The sequence below is a fragment of the Pezoporus wallicus genome, unplaced genomic scaffold, assembly GCF_028554395.1.
Source record: "Pezoporus wallicus isolate ANWC-B61680 ecotype Strahan unplaced genomic scaffold, APGP_CSIRO_Pwel_v1 contig_6658, whole genome shotgun sequence".
In the NCBI taxonomy this organism is placed as follows: domain Eukaryota; kingdom Metazoa; phylum Chordata; class Aves; order Psittaciformes; family Psittacidae; genus Pezoporus; species Pezoporus wallicus.
This window is the reverse complement of record NW_026642312.1, coordinates 1,955,168-1,973,263: the sequence shown is the minus strand read 5'-3', so window position 1 is coordinate 1,973,263 and position 18,096 is coordinate 1,955,168. Positions and strand designations below refer to the sequence as shown.

The 18,096-nt window shown below is 38.9% G+C and overlaps 1 protein-coding gene across 1 annotated transcript in view; it reads left to right on the top strand.

The window, feature by feature from the left end:
• The window catches only part of FBXL7 (F-box and leucine rich repeat protein 7), a 180,148-nt gene that overhangs the window by 30,827 nt on the left and 131,225 nt on the right, over positions 1 to 18,096 (top strand). The window contains exon 2 of the mRNA XM_057428838.1: positions 11,581 to 11,670. Coding sequence (XP_057284821.1) covers positions 11,581 to 11,670 — 90 coding nt within the window. The remainder of the gene's footprint in view (positions 1 to 11,580; positions 11,671 to 18,096) is intronic.

Sequence of the window (18,096 nt, the reverse complement as noted above, 5' to 3'; positions counted from 1 at the left end):
TTTTTTCCTCCTTAACTCTGTGAAATTCCAAGTTTGTCAGATGAATAGTGTGAAAACTTAGTTTGATTCGGTTATCTTTTGTATGCACAGCTTTTCTCATTCTTAATTGTTTTTGAGTTGGTTGTGAGTGCTTACAAGTTTGGTTTCTGAACCTGGTAGTATGTGGCTCATAGCTTTGCCAAACTTTATGGTGAAGAGAAAAAATAAATACATGTTTCTCAAGGGTGCAGGTTATCTCCTTTTCTTTGACTTTAAGGTACAACTTTGCATCACTGTATGCCTTTTTCACATATCTTTTTAATTTAGTTTTCATAATACTACAGTTTTTCAAAGTCTTTTACTTGCATTCTTGAGTCAGCCACTTCCCTTTCCCCCTCCTCCCTCCCTGTATCTATCAGTGAAGAAAAGCTGGAAGTGACTGTGCTTATCTAAAGGAGTAAAATGATCCTTAACTGTTCTTCCTTAGCTGTCAGATCCCTTTGATCTTCTTTAATTGAAAAAGTCATTTTAGACTTTCAGGTCTGTATTGTCATGTGAAAGATTTTCACATTGCTTTTCAGAGAGGACAGTGGTACCAGAGTACTTTGTACACTGTCTCTATAAAGGTATTTCACTTTCTCACCTCTTTATTGTTAACTCTGATTTAACTAGCTGTCAACATTAAAATCTGGGGGCTATTGTGAGGTTGGTAATTGTGGTGTTACCATATACTATGCCAAAAGTACTGCTCTGCCACAGCAGCTAACTCCCACTGCGGGCTTCTTACGCTTCCACTGCATCCGATTAAGCAGTCATGCAATGATAGGAAGAATCTGTTTAGTTTGTTGATCCAGCTGATGACTAAGATAAAAAAGGAATGACTTCTTTAATCAGATCTGCCATCTATGCTATACAAGGTTGTACTAATCTAGTGTCAGACCAGGAAAGTAAAGCACCTTCAGAAGAAACTTCTGTGTGAATGTTCTCATCGTGGCGACTGAATTTGGTTAGATTTCAGACAATAGCATCAAAACTAGGCTGTGGGAATACTGATACCATGAGAGAGGTTTTGGAGATCTGTTACATGACTTAAGCACATGCAAAAGCTCCTATCTGGGTGGAAAGACTTGTATGAAAATCTAGTCTTCAGTCAAGCTTGACAGATTGCAAATTGCCTTTATGCTCTCTGCTGCTGTGCTTGATAAGTTGGAGAATTTGCCTTCACTTGTCAACTTTTCCCAAGTGATGTTCTGCAGACTACACATGCTAAGAACCAAGTCCACAAGGGAGGCTAAGTGCAAGGACCAGTGAAAGCTTGGTCAGCCAGGGAAAGGTCTGGTCAGGTTAACAATGAGTAGTGTGTAGTAACAATTCAGTAGAAGAGAGAAAAGTCAGTCAGCTATTGAAAACCTTTTGAGAGCTGGGAAGTGGACTGGGAGTACAACTTGCTTTGGATCCTCCTCATGGATGAGCAAATGAAATTTTGCAACCAGACTGACTGGATAACTTTGCTTTTAGACTCTTTTGGATGGAGAGGTGAGGCATGACTGGGGACTAAACACTGTATTTGAGAAAAGGTTCTGCATTCCCTGTAGTTACATCTTTAAGTGTAATATCATCATAATCTGTGAGATTGATGATGTTTTATAAGCTGTAAGCAGGATAGCTGGACCTTGTTACCTGAACATTCACAGCCACTTTTGACTGTGAACATAGGACATCTGTTCATGCAGCAGTAAGAGACGCTTCATGTTTCAGTGCGTGCATTGGATGAAGTTCTGGGAAATGGATGAAAATTATAATTGACAATGTTGTAACTTTTGTGCTTTAAGTGAAATGAGTAGTAAGATTGATAGTGCAAGTTAATATTAACCTTTTGTGTTCAAATGCTGTGACTAGTTTGTGGCAATATAAATATAGATTTTAAGTGTCAATAGTATTATTGTGGAAGACAAACATATTTGGTGGGTTTGATTTTGGACATCTGAACAGCATGTTACTGTCTTATAAAATTCAGACCTATAGCAAATGCCTGATATGTTCCAGCGCAATAATAGGTTCTGCAGCCACTTCAGAATCTATACTGGAATTTGTCCTGTCAGGCTATCCACACATTGGGGTGTCTCTTGATAATGTGTGAATGAAGTCTCCACCACTTTAGGTTTGGTATTGAACTGAATAGCCATTGTCTTTTTTTAACATAAAAGATTAGAAATATGTTTAAATTAAAGTGCAGTTGGGAGAAAACCAAGTTTGAAGCAGCCTTTAGTGGAGAACTTGGCAATGAAGTTATTTTCTCAGAGATCAATTAAAGCAAAATAAAAGATATTTTGTTTTGTTCCAACTCAACTATATTTTTTTTGTTTAATAATTATTTTGGCTGTTGAAATAAAATAGTACAGTTATGGTTAGTGTATACTAAGGAAGCATTATTTCTAACTAAATTTTAGAACTATGTCTTGAGTAAATTCCCATCTTACAACATGTTGGTGATTGGAAGACAACTTGTAATGAACACTCCAATATTGGATGAATGTAGCAGCTTCTAAACAAACTCTGTGATTGGTAGGAAGCCTAAAGTTTTATTTCCCTGTTCCAGTGATAAAATAAAAGGCTACAATAGGAAAGGCTTTTGTAGTATGGGCTAAGCCTTTTCAGTAAAAGGTTGTATTTTAAGACTCAGTCATGATACGCCTTAGTCTTTTTAACAGATAAAGAGATGTTACAGATTTCTTGTCTTGTTTCCTCATTTTGAGTTCAAGTAAGAAGTACACTTGCATTCTTTCCTTTTTAGGCAACATTACTTAAATAATATTTACCTCCTAGACTGAATTGTTTGGTTTTTACCAGTGTTTGAAATGTAGGCCTTAACACTTGAAGTGCGTGCAAGTTTTGGCTGCAAATTAGCATTACCTTTTGGCACACAGTAGGCTTCAAAGAAAGGCCTTGTGCCAGAGTAGTTTAGCACAATATTAGTTCTTTATAAACTCACCAGTGGTATGTGCTTGCTGTTCATCACTCTATTGTGAAATGCTTTTATAAGCAGAGATGTACCATCTTCAAAAATGGTGGTGACTTTAGTAGTCCCATTTGCAGTTCTTGGTTAACAAGGCTTACCAGTGAATGCTGAAATTCACTAGAAAAGGAGCAAGTGTCATCAACTGTTACATGAGGAGGTGAAGGTACAGGAGTGAGACAGGTTACTTCAGAAAACTATATCTGCCCTGCCTCTTCTCAGTCATCAGATGAATCCACTTGAAGACTTCATTATGTATTCAAGTCTTCATTATGTCATAAAGTCTTCAGCCATTCTGAAGTCATAGTTTATTTAGCACGAAGTTATCGATATCAGAATTACCAACCCGGTAGACTTTCAGCACAGCAAGTAGATTTGTTTGCGCAGATGTGGATTCTTAAACTTAATCCAGCCTTTCTGAATAGGCTTGTCTTGTTAGCTATAAGCATCTTTCTGCTAAACAGTTCTGAAAAATTCAATCCCATACATACATTAAAATGTAAGTTTTCAAGCACTTTGCAGTATAGTGGATAAACCATTGTTTCTTATAAGATGTGGAACTTCAACTGTTGTATTTCTATTCTAATTAAATCAGTCCTAATCTCCTTTGGTGTTACAAATTCTCCTTGCAAATGGCTTGTTGAATCTTGTAACACTGATTAAAAACAGGGATATTAATAGGCTGTGTCTCAAGGCTTTGCTACCTTGAGGCATCTGCCTGTGGCTGAGGGGCTCAGCAGTGCCCTGCCGCGGGGCTGTTGGAACTGACTGTGTCCAGCACTGGCAGCCCCAGTTGCTCTGCACAAGGAGACACTCAGGCAGACACCCTTGGCCAGCACCCAGGCACCCAGACGGAGTACAGATGCCGAAAAATACTAAAAATTACTAAGGTGAATGACTTTCTTCAGGAGGTACTTTAGTGCACTAGTTGTGTTCTGCTAGTGTTTGCGGGGGGGTTGTAGCATGCTGTGGTACTTGAAGAGGTGAGGAAGACGGGGACCAGAAGAACAGTGAAGGCCAAATTGGCTTCTGTAACCTGAGTTGAAATTTAGCTTAAAACTGACAGAAATCCTGCAGAACTAAGTATACTATTTCACAGCTAAATTACGCCAAATTTTACAGACAAATTAAGTGATCCTGGAAGCTGGAGTTATAATCCACATTATAATGTAAAAATGCTTGTAGAGATTGTAATCTTGAAAGTTCTAGCAAATACTGTCCTGAAGTGCCCGGGCTACCACATATCTGCAAACTTCATCTTCAGTGCACTCCCTGTGGAATATTCAGATTATTTCATTTCCTTGGGGTTGGAGTTTGTGCAGATTACTATTTTGCTTGTTTGGGTTTTAAACGCAGCCCATCCGGAAAGCAGTTCAGTAAGTGACAGTGCTACTAGGTAGGTACCTTCAATGTTAAATCAGTGATAGTTTGTTCAGTAGCGAATAGTTAATAAATGGAAACCAGTTTTGTCATAGAATTTCCATTGGTAGGAATGTGAAGTTCAAGGAGAACGATTGTCCACATGCGTCATCCAACTTTGCTTTTACTGTGGATAAATGTATTAATATATTGTATCTTTAAAGGATGCTGTGTATCCTCAAAACCTAAGTATTCCAGCAGACTGCTGCTTTCTGCGGGGATACTTGGAAATCTACTAGAAGTCTGTGATCTCCAGAGGTACAGATTGTAAACAAGACAGATTTGAGGGTTTGGACACTTGGACCAGTGTGTAATATGTGTTGTGGAAACAGAAGTAGGAAAAGAGATTTTTCTTTCCTCTTGCATAATCTTTGATGCTTTGAGGTTTAGATTGTTTTTCCTGGATCTCTTCTTGATGCAGTTGGTATATACTTGATTAAAAAATGGTAAAAAAGCCATATATATATGCCCTTTAATGTTCAGAAGTTGAATTGACTAATGTAATTTGTATGAGAATTGATGGTTTAAGTAAGCAAATCACTGCACTGTAATGCTTTTGGGCAATTAAAAAGATTAATGGCTCTTATTATTCTGGACTTTATTGCTTTTTGCCTTTTTTTTTTTCCCCTCAATTACTATGTTTCCTTTTTCTGTTTTGACATTTTGTCTAGTGTTTCACTTCAGCATGGATTTGGCCCCACTGTCCATTTAACTCCTGAGGTAACTGTCACTGCCTGCTGAAGGCAGATGTTATTGGATTAAAACTCGATGTAAAAAATAATACTGCTGTTATTTTCCAAGAATTCAGTCTGTTTGTACGTGACCTTAGAAGGGCATGTAAAATACAGCACAAAAACACCCATGCATCTGAATCCAAGAGCAAACGTGCTGGAAAAAAAAAAACCAGTAAAACTATTCCAGAGCAGAGTGAAAGGGATCCACTGCCTGGGCACACCATCTACCACACAAGTCAATGGACCTTGTGTTTCTTACAACTTGCATAACATAATTCAAGCAGCCTCTGTTTGTCTGGCTGTATGTGCAGTAACAATGAGGAAAATAACAAATGCAGCAGGTGAGGTCATATAGTTAGAAATGTGTCCTGTCACATACTGTTAATACTGTGACAGGCTTCACATATGTGCTTCTGAAACTGTTTTCTTTCGGTCTTGGACAGTCAGAGTGTACTTTACCGCATAAGTTTAAATTGCATTGCTTCTGTCCTGACTGATTTGTGACACTTGTCAGTGGTGAGTGTGACTGGCAGAATCCAAAGTTTGCTTTTCATTGGTCCATGCTGCTTCCAGTGTTTGTCAAATACTTCCATTTGGCTAAGATGCCTTGTGTGCATTTAGACTTGATTCTGTCCTGCAAGTTTTAAGCAACCTGAAATACATCGATAGAAGTGTTTTGGACTGCTAATGGGTATGTTTATTGGAGGGTGGGAGGGAAGATTATAACTAGTTATACAAATAGCAGGAGAGTGCTATTGCTTTTTTTCAGCAATATTGAAATCTGAAGCAAGACCACCCAGTTCCATGCGCAGCCTTCTAGTAGTGCTTCATTGAATAGTCTCATTAATATACATATTTATTCTGGTAGCAAAACTGAAGATGAAAACGCTTTTTATAAAACAAACAAGCCTAACATTTTAGTCTATTTGTGATAGAAAGAAAATTGAACACATTATTTTAATACTCATAACACCAAAAGAGACCAGGTAGATTTAATAGAGCTATAGGATTATTGAGTACAAAGATATCTATGACCAAAAAAAAAAAAAATCCTTTGGCTACAAAGAGCTGGATACAGAGACAGTGTTCAGAGGAAGTATCTCTTATACACTTGCCTTTTTCTAATTTTCTTTCCAGCAAGATCAAAATAAAATGTGTAGGAAATAGTATAATAAGTTAGATGGCTGCAATCTTGTTCTTATGACTATTGTAAGACTTTGGCACCGACTAGTAGATGGAAAAAAAAAATCCATGATCTTGCTTCCTCAGGAGCAGGTCAGAGACATAATTTGAATTGCAACTGTGCATCTGTGTGATTCATTGCAGGTGTGACGAAGTCCATGCTACATTTACTCCTGGTGTGAATTATGTTGTGTTGTAGGAAAATTGCTTCCTTCTCCCATATCTACCTACAACCATAGTACAGTTTGCTTTCTTTTGGATTCCTTCTTTTGGATTCCAACTTCTGGCTTAGAAATAAAACACCATTGAAAGCACAAAGGTAACTCTAGACAATGGCAAGTCATAGAATCATAGAATTGTTTAGGTTGGAAAAGCCCTCAAGATCATTGAGTCCAACCATTAATCTAACTCTTGCAAGTCCACCAGCAAACCATGTCCCTAAGTGCCACATCTACATGTTTTTTAAATACCTCCAAGGATGATTACTCCACCACTTTCCTGGGAAGCCTGTTCCAATGCTTGACAACCCTTTTGGTGACGGAATTTTTCCTCATATCCAATCTAAACCTTCCTGGCACAACTTGAGGCCATTTCCTCCTGTTCTATCACTTCTTACTCAGGAGAAGAGACTGACACCTACCTCACTACAACCTTTCAGGTAGTTGTAGAGAATGATAAGGTTCTCCCTGAGTCTCCTCCAGACTAAACAACCGCAGTTCCCTTAGCCACCCCTCATAAGGCTCGTTCTTTATTCTCTAGACCCTTCACCAGTTTACTGCCTGCCTTTGATGCTCTTCCAGCACCTCAAGGCAGATAACATCCTGAGAAAATCACTGCAGAAGAGCCTGGCTCAGGTAAGCTCAGGTGAGCTGGGCCTGGGAATTCATGCTACTTGCTGAATGTTTGGAAGCACCATTCCCATATACTAAATAATAATTTGTCTCTTTCACTTATCTTGCCACGTGCTTCCTGAAAATACTATGTGGCCATCAAGTAAGGCATGGAAAAAGGCTTCCTGTATTGAGTCAAGAGTTTTCTGAATTTTAGGTTAGATGGTGTCTCCTCTAGCACAGAACCTCTGCTTGAAACGTTTGCATTTAAAAGTTCCTGATTTGATACAGGATCATCATCAAAGCAAAATAAATAAATAAATCTTATGTTTTAATGTAATTTCATGTATTTTGATTTGTGCACATTTATTCTTGTCCTGTCACTGGGCAACGCTGAACAGAGCCTGGCTCCTCCTTCTTCACACCTTTTCTTCAAGTATTTCTATATATTTGTAAGATCTCTCTGAGCCTTTTCTTCTCTAGGCTAAATGGTCCCAGCTCTCAGCTTTTCCTTTTAGGAGAGATGCTCTAGTCCTATTGTCTTTATGGCCCTTCTCTGGAATCTCTTCACTGTGTCCCTACTTATCCTGTACTGCGGAGCCAAGAACTGGGTCCAACATTCCAAATGTGTCTCACCAGTGCTGAGCAGAGGTGGGGAGGAGTATCACTTTGTCGTGGTTTAAGCCCAGCTGGAAACTCAGAACTACAATGCTGCTCACTCACTCCCCCCTGCCCTTCCTCCCCCCACTCCTGGAGGGATGAGGAGGAGAATCTAAAGAATGTAACTCCCACAGGTTGAGATAAGAACAGTCCAGTAACTAAGGTATAACAGAAACCACTGCTGCTACCACCAGTAATAGTAATGATAAGGGAAATAACAAGGGAAGAGAATACAATTGCTCACCACCCGCCAACCGATACCCAGCCTGACCTGAACAGTGATCTACCCCTTCCAGGTAACTGCCCCCAGTTTATATAGTGGTCATGACGTGCTGCGTTATGGAATACCTCTTTGGCTAGTTTGGGTCAGGTGTCCTGTCTCTGCTTCCTCCTGGCTTCCCCTCCTCCCTGGCAGAGCATGAGACTTACAAAGTCCTTGGTCAGAGTAAACATTATTGAGCAACAACTAAAAACATCAGTGTTATCAGCGCTGTTCCCAGGCCGAAAGTCAAAACCACAGCACTGCACCAGCTACTAAGAAGGAGAAAGATGACTGCTACTTCTGAACCCAGGGCACACCTCCTTCAGCCTGTTGGCTACATTTCTCCTAATGCAGCCGATGGTGCTGTTGGTCTTCTTTGCCACATAGGCCCATTGCTGGCTGATGTTCAACTTGGTGTCCTCCTGGATTGCCAGATCTTTGTCAAAACACATTCCAGTTGGTCAGTTCTCAGTACGCACTGGTACATGGGGTTATTCGTCCCCAGATGCATCACTTGGCATTTTCTTCTGTTGAACTAACTTTCTGAGCTTCTTTTCTGCCCATTTTTCTCAGCCTGATGAGCTCCCTCTGAATGGCAGTAACCTCATGGTGTATCAACCATTTCTCCATGTTTTACATTATCTGGGAACTTTCTGACGCTGCACTCTCTCTCATTATCAAACCCAAGTTTTTGGGAGAATACTTAGATACCCATACATGTTAGCTCTTGCAGGTGTGCATGAGTCTACAATAGCCAGATCTAGCTGATTAGAAGTGAATGGTTTTGTTTTGCACTAAAAGAATAGATATAGCATCTGCTAGTCTATTTAAAACACATTGAAAATATACTAGAAAGTATCTCCTGCTTCCCCTCCCCACCCCACGCACATGAATAGAGAGTTTCAGGGTAGACAGAGAGGAAGAAGGCTTGTTTCAAGGCTGTATACAGCTGGAGAAGACAGTATCATAAAACATCAAGAGTGTAACTGCAGGAAGAACTGGTATCCAACCAAAGAAGTAACCACTATGGATTATTTTTTCTTAATTTCTAGTTTTAACTTCTCCCAAGGAGTTAAAACGTTTCAAAGTTCAAGTAGATTTAAATGCTAAATATTTAGACTTATAGCTGGTATTTCACAGTTCCTATGTAAGTACGCAATTGTAAGTGTTGCTATTGGATGTACTGGCAGTCTGCACCCTGCAGTGACTAAAATATTTCTGTTGTGCTCTTGAAGGCTTGCTTGTACATGGTGTAAATAGAAATATTTTTGATGTTAATGAGGGAGATCCATAGCCACAGGAGGTATTCACCTTCTGAAAACAACGTATGCCACAGATGACCAGCCAGTAATTTTGCTGTTGTTTGGTATCACTGACTTCCTTTTCCCCTATATATATATATATCTATTTTTTTTTTTAAGAGGAAATCCTGTTTATTTGCTTTGAGGAAATAATTTTTTCCAGTTGGTGGGTTTTTTTTTTTTGGGGGGGGGGTGGTGGTTTTTGGTTTTGGGTTTTTTTGGTTGGTTTTTTTTCGGCTTTTTTTTTTGTTGGTTTTGTTTTTTTTTCCCCATGGTCATGGTTAGGTTTTTTTTTCTTAATCTGTTAAGGAGTGCTGATGCTCCTTGATAGATTCTCTGCTTCTGCAGTTACAGTGCTTGGTACATGAGGAGTTGCTGGTAATGGTGATTCTATCTGAATATCTTTCTTGTCATTAATGACTTGATTATTAGCTATTGCAGATATTTCAATTTCTGTGGCTTCTTCCTTGGAAAGAAACTATTTTACACTTATCCTTCTCTTTTCTCACCTGCCTTTCTTCTACTCTAGTTGGCTTAGCTGGAGAGTTATTTTGGGGCAGTCATTTCTATGAAGACCACAGTCCATTACTCAAACTCGTGTCATTGCTTGAGAGCAATTGAAGTGATATTCAAGAGATATTGATTCTTGGGTTTGCTAAACTTCTTAAAGGAATGTAAAAAGCAGTTAGTGAATCACTGAAAATACACACACACACACCTTCACCCCACCCAACTACTAGTCTTAGCCATTTATTTTTTTACTTCCTTCTGGCCTCTTTAATATCCTTTTACTCCGCAATCAACTCAAATCTGAGCATGTTAACTTAAGCAACTTCATGTGGGAGAATGATTCTCTAGGGCTGGCTGATGGATTAAGTGGCAGTACCTTGGTTGTGAAGCAACCTACGTTTGCACATTCTCCAGTCGTTTCCTATTAAAACTTAAATCCTTGCTCTGTTGTGGCACCTTTAAAAATCAGACCTCCTCCTTTACATCTAAATGTTATGAAAACCAGGCATACTGTAACCCAGAACCCCAAGGAATGCTTGATTGAAATAACAGATCAGAAAAGTCTCTTGCTAACATTCCTATAATTATAGGTTTTACTCAAGTGACAGAAACACAGTGTCTGCTAGCTTTCTGCATACAGCCTAATTTTGGTTGAAAAGTCAACATAGCTCTTACAGGCTTCACTGATGCAGTGTTTGGGGGGATAGATAACTTCTTAAAATGTAATAGTATTCATTGCCTTTCCTCTTTCTAGAGTTATCTCATGTATTGTTGATTGGTTGGTCTGGTTTGTGCTGTGGAGCTGAATGTACTCCCTGGAAGTAGGAGTAAACTGAGATTGAGTAGAATGAGTGAAGGGAAACGGACGTGAGTCATTCTTAGGTGGTCACAGGTAAAAAAAAAAAAAAGAGGACCTTGCTTTAGCACCCTCCACTCTTCTGTGGTATCTATCACAGTTATTTCTTTTGTATTTGTATTTTTTTCTGTTACCAACATGTAGCTGGTTTGACATACCACATATAGGTCTGAGGGCATTGATGTGGGAAATGCAGGAAAAAGTCTTCAGAGAGTTAAGAGAAGAAACATCCATTGGTTCTGAATTTCACTTAAAAAATGAAAAGTGAAGAACAGCAAATGTAGAAGTTAGTTTTAAAAGGGTGTATTACATCAAGCAGTGAGCATGGTGTAGGAGGAAACAGCAGATACTTTGCTATCATTTTTCACGAGACCAAGTGACTTGAATACATGGTGTAAACACATAAACCAAAAAATTAAACTTATTTATCAAATTTTGAATTTAACCCTCTATGCTCATGAAGGTCAGTGTCCATTTGTCCTGATCTGTGTTAGAGGTATTTGAATGAGAAAACTGATCATGAAAGTCTTCCTCATGTTGTTAATCACAAACTTTTCATTTACAGTGGAGCTTGGCAAATACGTAATGACAGCCCCTGTGACACAGAAGGCTGTTTGCAGTTCTAGTACATGTAAAGATGTACATGCTATAAGATAAAATGCAGTTAACTTCTCCTCCACTGTGTACAAAATGAACATCAGCTGCTTTAAACTTGGTTTAAAGCTTCCTGGAATTGTTCCAGGTCCGTGATACGGAAGGTCTTTCTATTTCGCTGTTGATACTTATGTTTGTTGTCTCTCCCACCCTCTCCACCTTTTTCTCCCTTTGCAGGCAAAGGCAGCTCAAGCATCTCATCCGACGTGAGTTCAAGTACAGATCACACACCCACCAAAGCCCAGAAGAATGCAGCTACCAGTGAAGGTAGGCAGCTGGTACTCATTACCCAGGTCAGGCTCCCCAGCATAATCCTAGTAATTTTCAGAGAAGCGGTGCTGCCTCTGTGTTCCTCCTGTATACAGTACTATCAGCATATAGAAATTAAAAAACAGTTCTTCAGAAATTAAAACGTTCTTCCACTTTCACCTGCTGTACTTCCTGATACAAACTTGTGACAAAGGATTTAAGATACTTTTGCAGAATGAAAATGTAGAGGGTTTTGAGTAGTTTTGTATGTTACTTTTTTCAGCAAAAGCTTTTTTTATGGGCAATTTGATGCAATCAGATTTTGTACTTCTTTTTGAAGAATATATCTAATGGAAGCTTTATGACATAGGTCCTAAGTTAAATCTCAGCCTCTTATTTTCGTACTATGAACACCATGAAATGCAGGTTGGTTATGCCAAGTTTTCCAAAGTTTAGCTATGGACATGAAAAGTGGACAAGGACACCTAAAATTACTGGTGTGTGTGATTATCCAGCACTAGATTTTTGGTGTCTAGGGAAAGGAGATGGTCTTACGTGTCACTATTAATACAGTGTTGTACTAATTAGCCTATGAGCAGAGAAATGCTGATCTTTCCCTGCTGCCTTCTTATGTGTGAGTAGGTGTGCTCTGTTAAATGAAAGTGTATTGGCTCTAGTTTTTACAAGTGTCTTTGAAGGCTGAGAGGAAATCATTAAATCTACATGTAGCTTAATGATGTAAGATGAAAGGACTTCTTTCTTTTTTTTAGATGATAAACTTAGGTGCCTTAGCTAGCATTTCTGCTCAGCTCTGTCATGGGAAGTTGGCTGAACTTGGTAGTTACCAAACAATAATTCTGATTTCTTACACTTCTGTCCTTACAAATTCAGTTAAAAGCTCTGATTACTCTGTCTGGCTTTATTTCTTGTGGTTAAAGGAAATAATAGACTTTGGATAGCTCTAGTTTGGCAAGTCTGACTACGACTGTAGAATGTGTACAGTAAAAGCAGTTCATGTAGGTGATAAATGATCATACAAATCACTAGAGTTTATTGTTAGGCATGCATCATGCCATATCAAGAATGAAGATCAGGCACCTGAAGAATGAAGATCAGATCACTCTCTCATGAGAGATACTGATTTAGCCTCTTTACTTTTTAGTCTATGCAATAAATTTAACAATAAATAAATGGTTAATAAAATTAGGTTGAATAGTAAACTTCATGTTTCTGTAAGCCTTATTCAAAAGTTTTAAGGTACCTACAGAAGGTGAATTGCCAAGATGCAAAATATATGTAGGAAATGCATAAAAGCTTTTTTACTTCCATGTATGACAGCTGGGGATGGGGTGGGGTGGTGTTAGAAACCACAATGGAATAGTGGAAACTCTTAAGTCAGTACTTAACAATTGCTTTAAATTTCTGTTTTGCTTCAATCAGTACAGCATGTTTTTTTTTCCCCCTTATTTTCAAATCAGATAATGTGAAGTAATCCTTTACTAATCTCTAAGATTTATGTTCTTAATCTAACCCATTGTAGAGCCAGTGAATACTAATGTTGACCCTGAAAATCTTGACCACTTGTTAGCAGCTGATTAATTCATTAGTGAAGGGAGGCTTAAATGCAGGCCAGCAGATGATGTAGTAAAGATGTGTTTTTATCAGTTCTCTTGCAGTTTCAGAAAGACTTCAGAGCAGTGGAGCTGCGTATTCTATACCTGGAAGCAATTTCAGATATAAGCCTAGGCTTTTCTTGATGTCCCATAGGAAAGTGTGATCTGACAGACACTTTGACAACAGCTGAAGTAGCCCCTTAGCCTGTGCTGCTACTATTTTCCCACTAAGTTTTTCTACTGAGAAGTTACTAATGAGGATCTGTTTAACATAAATTGCCTTAATGTGGATTGTTGTATAATCTGGCAGATACTGAGTGTTGTAACCAGGCAGCATATGAGTCGCATGAAGGCAAGTGAGAGCAGAGACATGGAAGTGGTGCTAGGGAAAAGCAGGTACTGTTGAAGCCAGTGCTGTTACTGAAAGGTACATTTATCAGCTGATGCATATCTGGATGTTTTACAGATGCTGCCTCTTCTCCCCATGCACAGGAGACTTATGCTGTAGGAGGATTCAGCTGAACAGAAAGACTCATACCTTCTGCAAGATGAGCAGAGTTCTGTGTTTCCAAGACTCTATAACTCTATTCAGTTATATAGTAGTGTCTAGGGACCAGCTAAGAACAGCAGCCTGATTGTGTTTGATGCTGTACAAGCAGTGGTGGTTATGTCTTGTAATTGGAGTGTTTACATAACATTTTATAACTTAGTTAAATTCACCTTTATAGCACTCCATGCTCTAGTATTTGCTTGCCATGATACAGTAGTACCTGCCCACCCTGGAAACTGGTAAGCGTATCTTGCTCTTCATCACGAAACTGATACACTGCACAAACAGCTCCAATTCTGCTCTTTGCTGTAGTCATGTATTGTAAATTCATAGTGCTGTATGATGTTCTGTGAATGAGCCACATGTTGTGTGTGGCAAGAAGTTTTTGTCCTAGGTATTGAGTGGGAATGTCTACAAAACATTGCAGGTGGAGTCTTCACCTTCACTGGCATGTGAAATGGCCTTAATTGAACAAGTTGCAGACAGCTTCTTTGCATCTTTTGAATTTCTATGGGCAGCTGAATTCCTGAGTGCCCAGTTCTATGAAGAGTATAGAATTTTTACATGAGGATGAAGGTCTTTCAAGGCTCCTGCTTTCCAGCTTTCCGAACAGACCTAATTCTTTCCAGTTCTGCAGAGCACGTCTTCTGTTTCTGTAAGACAATTGACACACTTGTTGAAGTTGAATCAGTGAAGTGCCTTTAAACAAGTAGAAAAGAAATCTGTGGGACTGATTGATACAATCTCTGAGGTACTCTACAGCAGAGAAGTAGTTGTGTGAAGTACTACTAAGGCAGGTACAGAGTCCCAGGGATTGCAAAAAGATGTCAAGCAGGACTCCTGCTCGAAAGAGCAAACAGTCTCAGGAAATATCTGACAGCAGGTGTCATCTTGACATCAGTTTGAACAACTAAATGAAACACTCTTCTTGTCTACTGCAACCATTATTTGTCATGCTTCAGTGCTGCTATGTTTCTATGTAGGATGGGTACAAGAAATGGATAACGAAATGGCTTATGTGGTGTTTCAGTCCTAGGTATGCTGTTAAGGCAAAATCAGTTAAATCTCTTGATGAAAATGGGAGCTGCAGTTACAGCCAAAATATGGTACCCTCCCTTACACTGTAAATTCTGAGCCTCTGTAAGGTTTTGGAAGGAGATTTTATGTTTCAAAGAGGCAAAATGCTCGTCATGCTATTAAATGTACCCATGCGAACTGCTCATCATCTGCCAGTGAAGAACAGACAACTTGAATTAGTATCCTTAGCCAAATAATAATGATGACAGTAGTTAGCAGACCTTACAACTTCCTAAATTCGAATTTGAGATACCGGCGATGCACTTGAGAGGGATGCAAAGGTGATTCTGTACTGGTGTGCAGAAACTGGATTCCAGTCACTCTTATTGTGACTTTCTGTATTTCATTGAAGGGTAGATGGCAAAAAATAGATGTCTGGTCCTCTCTTTAAATCAGAGGATGCTCTAGGGACTGTTTGGCTACAGCATGACTCAGAAGGAAGCATGGTGGACTATGAGTGTGCATGCACACTGATACCTCTACTGTGTCTCTTTTTCTGAGAATACAATTTTCTTTACCTTTGAATATACACTGACATTTACTTCTTTTCCAGTCTCAGACATTATCTGCAATTCTTTGCCCCATCAATCAATTACAGTTAGAAACTTGAGAATGCATGAGTTTTTGCTACCCCCCGTTGCTTTTCTGGCAAATGAAAGACTAAATGGATTTTTGTGGGCCATTTAAATGCAATTTGCTAGACACAGTCTCAGCTGGAATATTATTGTCTAAAACTTGATTTAGAAGATTAGACTGAATGTTTTTGTATGGGCTTACCTTCATCAGGGAGCTTTCTTCTAACACTTACCTGCAGAGAGTGGAATATTCTGTCCAGGCTGGATGCTTTATATTGACTTCACTGTTTTTCAAATAAAAAATCGATACTGTTTGCACTTCATGTATATGGCTCTTAAACAGTAATCCAGAGGCAGCTTTAAAGTGAGAGCTTGTGTATGTGAGCTCCATGTGCGAGTTCCAATTTATTTCTCAGTTTCTATAAAATCAAATTGAAGGATTAGCCCTGAAGCAAACCACTGTTTTAGCAGAGTGACTCAGTGCTGAAATCCCTGTGAATATACCCTGTTAAAGATTTGTATTTTGAATTCTGCTGAAATGCAGTCAGGTCAGCTGCTGTATTCTGCAGAAGTTAAAATTATTTCTGCTTTTAGTGATGTTAACTTTCAGGGACCTTCAAAAGGTAAGTATTTAACTTTTTTGTTTGTTTCTGCAGTAGTCTGAGAATTCCAGTCTGGCTTCCTCATACGATGTTCATGTACCATAATATACTTAATAAAGACTGTGTTTGGAAAACAGGAGAATTAAGAGAACACAGCTTTTTCACTCATTAGCACTGCAATGTATGATTACTGTGGAGATCAGACACATTTGTTTTGGCAGTACCTGTTTGTATGCATCTCAGCAGAAGAGGTGTTTCTCCTGAACTTTAGGTGTGTACAGAAAAGTTGTATTCTTTTATTTGGGGTTTTTAGTGGTTCTGGTGGACTTGGCAGTACTAGTTTAACAGTTGGACTTGGTGACCTTAATGGTCTTTTTCCACTCTACAGTTCTTTGATTCTGGGAGAAGCAGTCTCTATAGCCTGACTGGAATAATTACATTCATTAGGAACCATTCCTCTCATTAAATCATGTCTGGGGGTAACTGTGTGAAAATGCAGCATTTTGAAAATATGTAATGCTTTAATTACTCATGTAAGAGTGTTACTTCATACCTTGTGCAAGATGATACCTGGTTAAGGTTGATCAAGATGTGTTACTGCGGTCCTCGGCATCCTTTTCTGGTGGGTCTTTGCTACTGAAGCTACTGAGTGCTGCTGTATGTTACGGTTCTGCTGTCTGTTATCTTCCCCTGGCACATCAGTTCCAGAGAAAGGGACGTCTGTGAATGAGGAACTAGCCTTCTTTAAGAGCTGATTTTCATTCTGCTAAAGTCCTTGAAAAAGAGCAATCAAAAAAACATTCTCCAAAAAAACAACCAACCAAAAAAGAAAAAACAAGCAAACACCCAAAACCAATCCAGGAAACACCAAGCAAAATCCCAGAACAAACCAACACAATAAACCAAAAATAACTAAAACCAAGCAAACAAACCCACCAAACCCCAAACAAATAACACCCTCTCCACCCCCCCCAAAAACACCCCACGAAAAAAAAACAAACCACCTTAACCTCTCCCTGCCAAAAACCAACAACACAGATCTATTTGGGTTGTGTGCCTTTCATTTCACCTTACCAATGAGGAAATAAAGTACACATTATAGGATATTTTCAGGGAGGATGTCATTCTGTTCATTTCTCTTGGCTATGTGATCACATTCTTCTAAAAGTCTGGGGGTCTTTTGGTTCTCCAAGTAATTCTTAATTTGCTCAGTGAATTTAAGAGGAATGGTCCTTCCGTTGTGCACAATGATGGACACTACAAAAAATCTGTAAAGATGGAATGTTTCCTTTGCTACTGAATGCTTTTGGTATTTAAAATAGTTCCTGATAGAGAACCAGCTCAGACTGAGATCCAAGTGAGTGCAATCCTGATCTTATTTCAGAGGAAGATAAAAATCTTAGGGAACCAGTCTGCAAATAGGCAACCATTCTGTGTATTATGGTTCACATAATAAGGCAGGTAGCTATGTTTAATATACTGGAGTTCCATTGAAGCTTTTGAGTAGTTTGTATATCCTCTCAGGACTTTGAGTTCACTAACTGTTGTGTCAAAAGACTGTTGCTGAAGAGATGCTGTTTTCCACCCAGTTTTTCTTGATGATCCTTTTGGCAGAAAAAGCTCTTTAGATCTTTTGATCCCTTCCTACACATGATACCTGCTATGAGATCTTTTTCTGCTTCAGTTCTTTAACTTTTTTCCTTTTTAGAAGCTTACTAATGCAGGATCAGAAATGAAAACCTATATATGTTCTTTTTGGATGTGTCCAAGTATTAGACATTATTCCTAAAACTTTCGATGGCAGTTCTTTTGTGTTTTTCTCCATCCTCATGTCTTTTCAGTGACTTAGTGGGAATAAAGGCTCTTGGTTCTACTGTTGAAGTATTGTCTAAGCAGACTTTCTGTGCACCAAACCATGTCTGAATTTTATATGAATGCTTGAATTTGCCCTTGCTTACTTGGAACTGGGCTGAGATTCAGTTGGCTTTGAGTGAACTGTAGCTGTTTTGAGTTGGTAGTGAAACTGG